Source organism: Sciurus carolinensis, chromosome 3, assembly GCF_902686445.1.
Source record: "Sciurus carolinensis chromosome 3, mSciCar1.2, whole genome shotgun sequence".
Lineage (NCBI taxonomy): Eukaryota > Metazoa > Chordata > Mammalia > Rodentia > Sciuridae > Sciurus > Sciurus carolinensis.
The window spans coordinates 87,163,026-87,175,893 of NC_062215.1; the positions used below are offsets into that span (position 1 = coordinate 87,163,026).

General features: G+C 34.2%; 1 protein-coding gene across 7 annotated transcripts in view; it reads left to right on the plus strand.

Annotated features, from left to right (window-relative positions):
• Ccnt2 (cyclin T2) overlaps window positions 1-12,632 on the plus strand; it is a 39,258-nt gene extending 26,626 nt beyond the window's left edge. For 2 of the 7 annotated variants that reach the window (XM_047544334.1, XM_047544336.1), the window contains exons 6-9: window positions 1,514-1,559; window positions 3,088-3,251; window positions 8,243-8,313; window positions 8,816-12,632. In XM_047544334.1, the coding sequence (XP_047400290.1) occupies window positions 1,514-1,559; window positions 3,088-3,251; window positions 8,243-8,313; window positions 8,816-10,243 (1,709 nt within the window). In that variant the 3' untranslated portion in view covers window positions 10,244-12,632. Of the gene's footprint in view, window positions 1-1,201; window positions 1,397-1,513; window positions 1,879-3,087; window positions 3,252-8,242; window positions 8,314-8,815 lie in introns of those variants that run through there. The other 5 variants (XM_047544335.1, XM_047544337.1, XM_047544340.1 and 2 more) reach the window with 5 other exon arrangements.
• Window positions 12,633-12,868: the final 236 nt, after the last annotated feature.

Sequence of the window (12,868 nt, forward strand, 5' to 3'; positions counted from 1 at the left end):
TGATTTTTTTTGTTGTTAATGTTAAAACATGACATCCTTAAATTTTATAAACCATACATATATGTTCAACTTCATTTTGTCTGACTAACCTAGTTATCTCTTGCTCCATTTAAAAAATGTTTTTCCACGTTTGGTGTGTCTCTTTTTCTAAGCTTTGTTACAACTTTCAGCTAACAAGAACATTTCCCCTTCATTCTTATTTGTTGCATAGTGACTGTTTATAGATTATTTAATTTACATACATTCCTAGGTGAAAACTGCTATGGCAATTTAAAATTATTTTTCCATTTCCATATGTTTTTATTCTTTTGGGGGGAGGGGTAGATAAATTTGATTCTGTAAAGTCCTTTTCTTCCCCACTGGAGATGAGAGAGTTGATATTATACTACTTTGCTACAAAATTGGCTATTGTCATTTTACAGGGACCTTTCACTTCTGTGATTTCTCCTTCCCTCCCCACCAGGAAAGAATGACATACTTAAGTCACACTGCCTCCAAGACATCTGATGCTTTGACACTCTTCCTTAGCACAACTCTGCCAAACCCAAATCCCTTTTGTAAAACCCTTATGTTGATGATCCACATGGGGCAGCAGGGATTACAGGTGCCATGAATAAAAAACAGGAGGGGGGAAGGAATTTGAGGCCTGTTAGAGAGGGGGGAGTTCAGGTGAACTGATCCTAAATGAGCAGTGATTATGAATGTAATTGGGGGGAAATAGGGAAACTATAGCAAGGGCATTCCTGCTGTGAAGAATACCAGGCAGAAGGGGAGGGTAAACTGTTTTCAGTGTCTTTAAAAGCTAGTTTAAAAATTGTTTTTCTGTTGGGAATTAGTGTGAAGCATCCTGATTCCTCCCAGAGTTCTCATATCTTTTCTAAGTGTTACCTTTAATTGGATTTTTTAATTAAAAAAAATAAATACAGTGGAGCTTCCTGTATCTACACCCTTAGGGTATTTCTTGGTTGTTTATTCTGCCGATGCTTAATAGCATGATTAAAAAACTGAGCAGTTTATGCTCTTGAGTTTGGGGGGTGGGGGCTTGTTTTGTTTTGTTTTGTTTTGTTTTGATGGAAGTATTTAAGCCAACTTAAATATGATGACTGAGGATTAAGTCTGGCAGGCAACTCTTTGTATTTTGTATTAGACTTCAAAAATCTTTTCTTCTTCTTCTTCTTCTTTTTTTTTTTTTAAATCCAGGAGAATGCTTTATTTCAACTTTTAGCTGACTAGATGCTTAACTTAGTAACAAGTTTAGCCCTTGTAACTGGCTAGCTAAAAGCAAATCGGCTTGTTTCTCAGATCTTTGGGGGATAGCAAGAAACATTTGAGTGAATGTTGTTGAAGATTTTCAGTAGTATAGAAAATGATGGCGCTCTTGTGATATTTGTAAGTAGTAAGTAAAATTTACTTTTTGTGTACAAATCTTTGAAGTTTTGTTGTGTTGAGAACTTTTTGATGGTAGCATGTTAAAGCTGATAGTATTGTCTTTTCTTTTTTTCTTTTCTTACAGCAAGCAAGGATTTGGCACAGACATCCTATTTCATGGCTACCAACAGGTTGTTATCCTGACCCTCTTTGTTGCACTGTTGTAGCACACTATAGCTTCCTTTAATGCAGGGCCCCCTCAATGTGTCTCTTACCCTTGTTGCAACAGGAGACTGGACCATCTACTGTGGTGGTACCTTCCTGTTTGCTTTGCGGTGTATTGTACAAGGGACTTTGGGCACAGAGGGGTTAAATGCACAATGTGAAGTGTAGTGGTGCTTTCTGATGACATATTCTCGATTTGTGAGTGCATAAGTCTAAAATTGGTAGCCTGAATAGCAGCTAAAGATTACAAAGAGCTAAACTTAACGTAGAAATTCGAGCAACTTGGTAAGTATAAAGCTATTTCTAGTTTACAATTATAGTTAAATGACAATTTTTTTTTAAATTTCACATTGATCCACTCTTAATTTTAAAATAATTGTTAAAGTTTTTTTTAATAAATAAAATTTATATAACTTGGGGTTTTTTTTCCAGATAATACTCACAAATAGTAAATTAGAAGTGGTCAAGTCCTATCAGTGCCTGGATTTACATAAATAGAATTTTTACTTATTAAAAATATAGCTTCCTTTTCAGTTTATATACAGCAATAAATGGTGTTTGTGGCTAATCAGTAAACATTTCATAAACTCTGAAACTGACCTGGAAGAGTAATGTATAATTCTGTTCTGGATTGATATTAAAAATATGAATTTGTCTTCTAAGTGGGCTATTGGGGGAAAAGGGACCAAATCAGCTCTATGTGATTCTTAGTTTCTTGTGACACTGATAAATTTTACTTAAAATTTTCTGAGATATATGTTATTGGGATTTGACCTCTATTCCTAGGAAATCTGAGGGAAAAGTAGACTTAAATTTAAAACTTTGGTCAGAAAAGCATGTGACATGCCCAATTTTTGGTATATAGGAGGAGAAAGGTAGTATTTTTGTAGTGTTTAACATTGAGTCATGAAATTGTTTGACAAAAGGTAAGTTCTCTTTGGGGCTTTGCTGAAAAGAGCACAGATTTACAAAGATTAAGTGTTAAATTCTCTTTACTAGACAATTGTCTTTTAAGCTACATCAAATGATATAATTAATCCTTGATTATAATATGACATTGAAATTATTTAGTTTGCTTTTACAATTAGTCATCTTTTTTCTTTACATTTTTGCCATGACATTACAAAAGAAAAATGCTGCAAAGGTTTAAAATGTTATTTGTGCCTAGTGATTATTGCAAATATGTTATCTTCCCCTTCTTTTTTAAAATACTTCAAATTTAGATATAAAAACATTTCAAAAAATTATTAGCATTGATAAAATATTAATATGCTATGGAGAGTGAGGAGGGAAGCATTTCATAATCTATAGGTTTTTATAAGAATTTTATTGCTATTAGCTTTTAATTTCATAAAATAAGGTTATATATTCTAGATTTACAGAAGAAAACCTCTATAATTTTATTTTTGCTTTACTCTTACTGGTAAATGTTTTTCTTTGTTTTACATATGTAAATTTCTATGGCTCTCCGTTTGCAAACCTGCTGTACAACAGTCTACATCTTACGACCTTCTGTCTTCAGTACAAACCAACAGTGATAGCATGTGTATGCATTCATTTGGCTTGCAAATGGTCCAATTGGGAGATTCCTGTGTCAACTGATGGAAAGCATTGGTGGGAATATGTGGATCCTACAGTTACTTTAGAATTACTAGATGGTAAGTAGAGGGAAAAAAACTTTTTTACATTAAAAATATTTTTTCACCTTTTTATTGTGGAAAAATTCCATTTCTGTGTAGATTTTTAGAATAGTAAATTTCTATATACCCATTAGCCACCTGAACATTTATTGATTCTGGGCAATCCAACACTTAACCACAGTTATCCTGATACTAATCCCAAATATTTCATTTATTAATATTTGTATTTCAGACATTAAAGACTTTAGAAACAATTCCATTTTAGTAATTGGATAATAGCATTTAAAGGTATAATTACATCATCAAATGAACAGGTTGAAAATAAGGATTCATTATCCTAATGGAAAAATGCAATGTATATTAACCATCAGTGAACATATAAAGCTATTTCAGAACTTTTCTAAGAATTATGATTTTAAATGCTAAATGCTGTACGTTGATGGGATAAGAATACCTATATAAGGTACACTAATTTTGTTTCAATGTGTAAACTGGGACTAAGGGAATAAAAGTGGGTTTATAGATCCAGATCTATTGTTCTTAATTTAACTTGTATTTAACAATTTAACATATGTTCAGGAGTTGAATCCCCAGCACCACCCAAAAAAGGTGTAAACTCATAGCTGGGTGTGAGCTTGTATAAGATATTAAGCAATAAGCTAGAGGCATTTTTCAGGGTAACATTCCTTGCTCTATAGTGCCATTGTTGGTGTGCATTATTGAACATAAATAGACAAGGAAAAATTGGGCATATGAGTGTTAGCAGAATCCTAGGCTAGAGGAAACTTGCCTCTGAGGCCCAACAAATTAGGTCATCACTGACTAGAAAAACTGAAGGGAAAAAAGTAATGGTGAAAATCAGGAAAGGAACTTTAATTAGTGTGACCATTTTGAGGCAAAGCGAGATAAGTGTCTCAACCCTTTCTTTCCAAGGAGCTGACAATCACTTTGAGATTTTATAGAAATGAGGGCAAGAGTTGTAGGTTTTCATAGCTGCAGGGTTTATACAGCTGCCAAAGCAGCTGATTGATCTTGATCAGGCATTGTCTGGTCCATGATTATCTCAGGAATGATAGGCAGGTTCAGAAAATTGCTGTTCCTTAGGAGTTAGTTTTGAGTCATCAAGGTGTTTATAAATCGAGATCTATTTTTCTTGAAATTCAAGGTGATGCTGAACATAGGTGACAGATGCAAAATGTAGGCAAAGTTCTAACTTTTTAATCCTTTTAGTTACCCATTGGACATTTGCAGGCAAAAGTGAAGTCTTAAGTACTGGTTAAACAAGTTCTATAAATTACGAACCTGGAATTAGGATTAGGACATTTTTAACCAAATAGATAACATTTTTACCTTGAAGATTAAACAACTGATATGTCAGATTTCCTACCTATTCTTTTTGGGAGTTTTCTCAGCTCCTTTTTTCAAAATTGAGGCTAATGGGAAAACAAGATTCATTTTTGTTACTGTTGAGGACATCTCATAAAATGAGAGACCTGAGTAGTTATTTTAAGAGTTTGTTGGCCATATAGTCTGTGTTACAACTATACAACTTGACTGTTACAGCAAGAAAACAGCTATAAACAGTTTGTAAATAAATACGTGGGACTGTGTTCCAGTAAAACACTTTACAAAACAGACAGTAAGGCTGTGTTTGGCTGATGGGCCATATCTCTATTGTAAGGTTTGGCTTCTTTGTTAGGTCCCTTTCTTTGCCTTCTCTTTTCTTTTTTTTTTTTTTTTTCCTTGAGAAAAATTTCTCCTAGAGTGTATATCTCATGCTTACTGACCCCTGATTATGCTATTTTTCTTAAACTGTTAGAGGTTTCCAGAGTTTGTACAGAGGAAAGAAAATCTTCAGTATGTTGAAATAATACCTAAAAACCTATGGGGGATGGTTTTGTATCTGTTTCATCTGTTCCGTAGCTTAAAAATAAGGTTATCTATATATTCCTGCCTTACCAGTCAATAGATTAAGTAGGCATGATTTTTATAAAAATGGTTTATATACATATTATGGAAATAAAACTCACAACAAGTAAATAATCTGCCTTTTATCCTGCTTTTAGGTCACAGGTAAGTTGTTACTCTTTTTTTGTTTTGTTGTTTTGTTTTGTTTTTAACACAGTAGGATCCACCTAAATATTCCTCTACTTCAGTTCTGAAAAAGTTCAGGTTCATTATTGATTTGGAGAGTGATTGAATAAGGATCTTAGAAATTTAACACATTAAGATTCTTAGCATATTATGTAGCAGCTATTTTTCTGTTTTGTCACCCATAAAATCTTAAGTACTTAAAATTTCATATGTATCTGAATTTTAGCTTGCTGTCTGAAGTATTCTTATTTTTTACTAAAATAGTTCATTTAATGACTGTGTTCCAGAAACACGTTTGCTTAGACTTAGCCTAACTGTAAGGTTTTGGGGGTGTTTATATATATTTTCTGATTAATAAACCCTTACATGCGTGGTGGTGTTTTTTTTGCAGTTTAAAGGATTGAGCTCAGGGCTTTGCGAATGCCAGGCAAAGCACTCTATCGTTGAGCTACAATCTGAGCCCTTACTTTTTTTGATACTGGAGATTGAACCAGGGGCACTTAACCACTGAACCACATCCCAGCCCTTTTTATTTTCTATTTTGAGACAGTGTCCACTAAGTTGCTAAGGCTGGCTTTGAACTTGTGATCCTCCTACCTCAGCTTCCTTAGTCACTGAGATTACAGGCATATACCACAGCACCCAGCATCCTTAACATGTTTTTGTATTACAAATTCTTTTTGTTGGCTTTGAGAAAGAAGGGCCTCTATTTTTAAGCATTGTACAGTGGCTATTGTGAATGTAACCACTATTTATATTAACAGATTATTTGACAGATTCTATTTTTCTCTGGATACAATTTAATGGAACCAGGTGCAGTGGCACATGCCTACAGTTCCAGCGGCTCTGGAGGCTGAGGTAGGAGGATCATGAGTTCAGAACCAGCCTCAGCAACTTAGCAGGGCCCTAAGCAACTCAGTGAGACCCTGTCTCTCAATAAAATACAAAAAATGGCTGGGGATGTGGCTCAGTGGTTAAGCGCCCCTGGGTTTAATACCCAATACCAAAAAAAAAAAAAAAAAAAAAAAAAATTAATAGAGTAGGATACATAGAAAAAACAAGGCTTATGTTTTTGTCTGCTGGGCCCCAGGTTTTGGACTGGTAAACATTGTGTGTATTTAATGTGTGACAACCAAGTTGTTAAACTAAGTCAAAACAATTTTTCATTAATATTGGACCCAAAATTACTTTGAATTTGCTAGTGTCATGTAGAAAAGTGATCTTTTTTCCAAAGAAGTGAAAGTACTGACTTTTATCCAAAGTTGATCAAAAACTCATGAGAATAACAGAGCAGTCATGAAATTGTCAAGAAAGTTACATCTTGAAAAGTTAATAGATACTTTGATTCATGGGGTAGTTATTGGCATTTACTTTTAAGAGGCTAGTTTTGTATAGTCATCATGCTGGTAAACAGTGGTATAGACTTTTTGTATACTCTTTTGGTGGCTTGTTTTGTTTTTTAGGTTTGGGGATTTTTTGGTACCGGGGATTGGACCTGGAGGCACTGAACCACTGACCCATTTCCCAACCCTTTTTTATATTTTATTTAGAGACAGGGTCTCAATGAGTTGCTAGGGCCTCATTATGTTGCTGAGGCTGGCTTTGAACTCTTGATCCTCCTGCCTCAGCCTTCCAAGCTGCTAGGATTACAGGTGTACACCAACACCTGGCTATACTCTGATGTTTTTTTGTGTGTGTTTTTGTTTGTTTTTTTTTTGAGACATTCTGTGATGTGTTTTCATTGTCAGTCTTAGCATTTGCCTAGAATAGTTTACACAAAAGCATGCTGTTTGTACTAAAAAGTAATCATACCACTTTGGAAAGTGGGTCATCTCACTCTCACCCTAAATTTAAGAAAATGGATAAAATTATGGCCAGGATAATTTGCTAATATATAATTTGCTAATATATATTAATAGTGTTGATTGCTGGAAAGTATGAGTATAGGTGGAGGATTTATCCATTTATATATTTTTACTTTTTCAACATTTAACTTTGAAATGATTTAAAACTTTAATTACAAAAGAATATATACAATTTTCTGTATAACCCTTCACCCAGGGTCTCTTGGTATTATTATCTTATGTAGCAATATGAATATCAAAAATAGAAAATTAAACATTAGTATAATACTCTTAAGCTAAATCACCGATTATTTCCAGATTTTCCCAGAGTCCATGTTCCATTTAGTTTACATGTTGCTTTAAGTCTTTCAGTCTGTGAGTGTTCTTCAATCTTTCTTTCATGACTTTGATACTTTGAAGAATAGTGGTCAGTTGTTTTACAGAGCATTTCCTAGTTGGGTTCATCCAATATTTTTTCATAATTAGATTTAAATTATTTGATTTTGGCGAGAAAACTCTAAAAGTAAGCTTTATCACTAGGGATGAGCATTTGATTTAGGTGGTATTGTTGAATTTCTCCACTATCAATTTACTGTTTTTCTCTTTGTAATTATTAAATGCCCTGGAGAAGATATCTGTGATTATATAAATATCCTTTTTCCTCAAAACTTTTACCCACTAATTTAAAACAATTCATTGATGAATTCTTGATGAAAGATCCATTGATGAATCTTTACTTCAACAAATATTACTATATTTCTTATTTAATGAAATTTTTTTACTTTGGGGGCAGGGACACTATATAAAGTGCTACAGAATTTTCCAGAGATTCTAAGCAAGTAATAATGACTGCAGTGGATGGAAGTATTCCTTTAAAATGAGAGAGAGAGAGAATTTGGCTTTGAAAATACCAGTTCAGAATTATATCTACTTCTATATGTGTTGAAGAATGAAGAGGAGTTTAACAATGAAAGAGATTAACTCTTAGGGTCTCTTTTTAATATTGCTCACTTCAGAGTAGTTTAAATCCTAAAGATACCTTCTAAGTTTTTATTTAAATTTTATTTTTAGAGCTAACACATGAATTTCTACAAATATTGGAGAAAACACCTAGTAGGTTGAAGAGGATTCGAAACTGGAGGGTAAGAAAATTGGCAGGATTTAATAGAATATCAATTTGTCCCTTAACTATTACATAGCTAACCAATTTGAAATGATATGGCTAATCATCTTTCCAGTATTTGTAAATAATTAAAGCATACCATAAGCTACATATATTCATCATACATTCATAGCTTATACAACTACTTTGGTGTAGACCTTTCTAAGTACATTATACTTTTTATTTTTAATTCTCACTGATCATGATGAAAATATTCATTTTTCAATTGAAACTGAATCCTAGATAAATTACTGTCTCATGCTGGATTAAGATTTAATTCTTACTCTAAAACCAGTATTTTCAATTTTATAGCTTTTTGGTATGTCTCCAAATAAAACATTTATTTACTGGCAACATAAAACCTTGAACCACAGGTGATTTTATTTCCATGTATCTCATATAGAAGCAGTCTTTTATAAACAAAGAAATTTTATATTGAATTCCGTTGTTGTCATTACTTCTTTTGTGTTTTATGTAAATAGGCTAATCAGGCGGCTAAGAAACCAAAAGTAGATGGACAAGTTTCAGAGACACCACTTCTTGGCTCATCTTTGGTCCAGAATTCCATATTAGTAGATAGTGTCACAGGTGTGCCTACAAACCCAAGTTTTCAGAAACCATCTACATCAGCATTCCCTGCACCGGTACCTCTAAATTCAGGAAATTTATCTGTTCAGGACAGCCATACATCTGATAATTTGTCAGTGCTAGCAGCAGGAATGCCCAGTACCTCATATGGTTTGTCATCACACCAAGAATGGCCTCAGCATCAAGAATCAACAAGGACAGAACCAATATATTCACAGAAACAGGAGACATCTTTGTCTGGTAGCCAGTACAACATCAACTTCCAGCAGGGACCTTCTATATCACTGCATTCAGGATTACATCATAGAACTGACAAAATTTCTGATCATTCTTCTATTAAGCAAGAATATACTCATAAAGCAGGGAGCAGTAAACACCATGGGCCTATTTCTGCTACTCCTGGAGTAATTCCTCAGAAAATGTCTTTAGATAAATACAGAGAAAAACGCAAGCTAGAAACTCTAGATCTTGATGTAAGGGATCATTATATAGCTGCCCAGGTAGAACAACAACACAAACACATGCAGTCACAGGCAGCCAGCAGCAGTTCTGTAACTTCTCCTATTAAAATGAAAATTCCCATCACAAATACTGAAAAACCTGAAAAATACATAGGAGAGAAAAAGGAAAAGAGTGGATCACTGAAATTACGGATTCCAATACCACCCACTGATAAAGGCGCCAGTAAAGAAGAACTGAAGATGAAGATAAAAGTTTCATCCTCAGAAAGACACAGCTCTTCTGATGAAGGCAGTGGGAAGAGCAAGCATTCAAGCCCACATATTAGCAGAGACCATAAGGAAAAGCACAAGGAGCATCCTGCAAACCGTCACCACATCAGCAGTCACAAGCATTCCCATTCACATAGTGGCAGCAGCAGCAGTGGCAGTAAACACAGTGCTGATGGAATACCACCCACTGTTTTGAGGAGTCCTGTTGGCCTGAGCAGTGACGGCATTTCCTCTAGTTCCAGTTCTTCAAGGAAGAAGCTGCATATCAATGATGCCTCTCACAACCATCACTCCAAAATGAGCAAAAGTTCCAAAAGTTCAGGTAGTTCATCTAGTTCTTCCTCCTCTGTTAAGCAGTATATATCCTCTCACAACTCTGTTTTTAACCATCCCTTACCCCCTCCTCCCCCTGTCACATACCAGGTGGGCTACGGACATCTCAGCACCCTCGTGAAACTGGACAAGAAGCCAGTGGAGACCAACGGTCCTGATGCCAATCACGAGTACAGTACAAACAGCCAGCATATGGACTACAAAGACACATTCGACATGCTGGACTCGCTGTTAAGTGCCCAAGGAATGAACATGTAATCATTTGTTTAGGTCAATTTTTCCTTTACTTTTTTAATTTAAAAATGGTTAGAATGGAAAACTTCCTCCTGATCTAGCAGTGGTAACACCTGCTATTGCTGCCACTGCTTCAATATTTGTAAGTGCTGCTTTATTCTTCATTCTGAAAAGAAGAGATTATAGTAAACAAGTCTTTATCTCCACATATGATAGTGTTATAAATACTGTAAAAGCATGGAAGGTGCAAAACTCAGTATTTCTACAATTGCAGCTAAGAACATTAGGATGAATGGCTGGCTGCTTCTAGGAATATAAGATGCCTCAAGCATCCATTATTTATAATTTGAATACTGTAGCTATTTTTTGTTGCTTGGCTTTTGAATGAGTGTAAATTGTTTTCTTTTGTGTATTTATACTTGTATGTATGATTTGCATGTTTAAATGATAAAGGGATAAAACAGTATACTGACAACTGTTTACAAGAAAGTGGAGAAAAATGTACATACATTTTTGTATGTTTAGATATTACCATAAATACTCAGGATTGGAGCTGCTTGTAAGTATAACAATATACAGAATAACTTTATTTTCTCTTGTCAGAGTCCATCACTAATCTAAAACAAAGGTGGCACTTTTTCATGTTAACCTTAAACTCTAGGCCTTACTGGAAGCCATTAGAGGGGGACACTTCACTACCAGATGGGTATGCAGTGCCACAGATGGTCTACACTGTGAGGCACTCCATTTTTGCCTTCAGAGGTTCTGACCAGATTGGCTGCTGAAATAACCCCTAATTTTCTGAAGGCTTAAAGAGGAAAAATAAAGTTTACATACTCTTGATGTGAAGTGCATTTAAGTGTTTGTTGGCTTGTTGCAGTACTACAAAACAGCTATTAATAATGGATATGTGGATTACTGTGATTTGAAAACTAAATTCACAAAAACTTACATAGTGAAGAATTAGTAAGTTTTTCCTTAAAGAAGTTTTAACACTACATATTTTAACAGTAAACAAGGATCACTTTTCCTTTAGCATTCAGAATGACACCATATTCTTAAATATACTCCTCCCCTGAAGTGTGTTGTGTGTGATGCCATATTTTTTTCAGGTAAATGCAGTCTTCCTTATAAAAATGAAATGAAACCTATGCTCTCTAAATTATTTTATATTCTAACAATAAGAAGATCACTGACTGTGCATTGTACCTGTACTCATACTTCATGATTGTTATCAGAAAGTTCTGTTTAAAAAAAAAAAAAAAAAAAAAAAGTTCAGCCTCCAGTCAAACCACTAGTGGAGGTTTTACATTTGTTTGCACATCTCAGTATATTCCTCTTGAGGTAAAGTTTGCACAGTCATCTGACTCCTGATTGAATAGTAGACTTTAACATGTTTAAATTTTGTCTTAAACACCAGTAGTATGGCTCTTGTTTATTGGCTAATCTTGAATTTATTCTGTGGTATAACTTCGAGCTGTTGAGTATCTTTGAGATGGGTTGGATTCAACTTCTGTTGAACTGAAAACTGTCTTAATTTTTCCTCTGTGTATATGAGTATTTTTGTTACAAAGCCACTGATATGTGCACAATTGTAATTTTACTCAAGAATCTTGTGGTTGTAAATATTAGAGTTTAATCTTGTGCTCTACTTTTATTTAGCAGTTACCTTATTTGCCAGTAGCTTATAATTTTTTTAAGATAATTGTTAATTATTTTTGTCAATGTTATTTGAACTTGATAAACTAGGAGCCTCTTTGTAGGGACTTTGCCTAGCTAGCATGTCCACATTTGTTCTTGTCTTGCATAACTTTAGTAATCTTTGTCATTATATGTAACTTTGTTGCTCTGTATGGCATAATATTGTATCCATAAACATGGTAATTTTGATAGTTATACTTTTACAGTGGTACATAATCCAAGGACTAGTATAGAATTAAGCTGAGTGCAAGATGAGGGAGGGAAGGGTTTTGTTCTTGGTAATTTTAGATGTGAAACCTCTACAGAGCTATCATGTGAAATGACATTGGGTGGTTGTGCTACTGTATAATTGGGGATAAAACCAGGAATTTTAATAAGATTTTGTAAAGAATATCCAGAAAAGTAGTGAATTTATTTTCAGTATGGCATAGGAAACAATGTGAATATTTAAGGTCTGTGACTGTAGTTAAACTTCACTAAGAATTGCAGAATTGTTTTGAGATGTGGGAATAAAGGTAATTTTGTTGAATCTTTATTGGTGCTAATGATGGACAGTTAAAAAGATAGCTAGTGTATATTGTTATGGGTCAGTACTTATTAGTACTTCCAAAATTGAATTTGAAATGCTATGTATTTACTTTTCACTCTGTAAATGTAATTCTTTACAATGACTTTATTTATTAAAGGGCAGCCAGTTGTGATTTTTACAGGATCGTGTGAACTATTCAAACTCCTTAACCTCTGAACAGGATATTAAGCTTCCAAAACCACAATGGGGATAAATGTGGAAATCCTTTTAAGTTTATTTCCATTAAACAAAAAACCATATAATTCATATTACCGTGAATTTGCTTTAACCAAATTGTTTGCATAAAATAGTTCATCTGCCTGGTCCCGTTAGGCTCTACCAAAGAAAAAGACTCAGACAAATGGACATTATTACCTTGA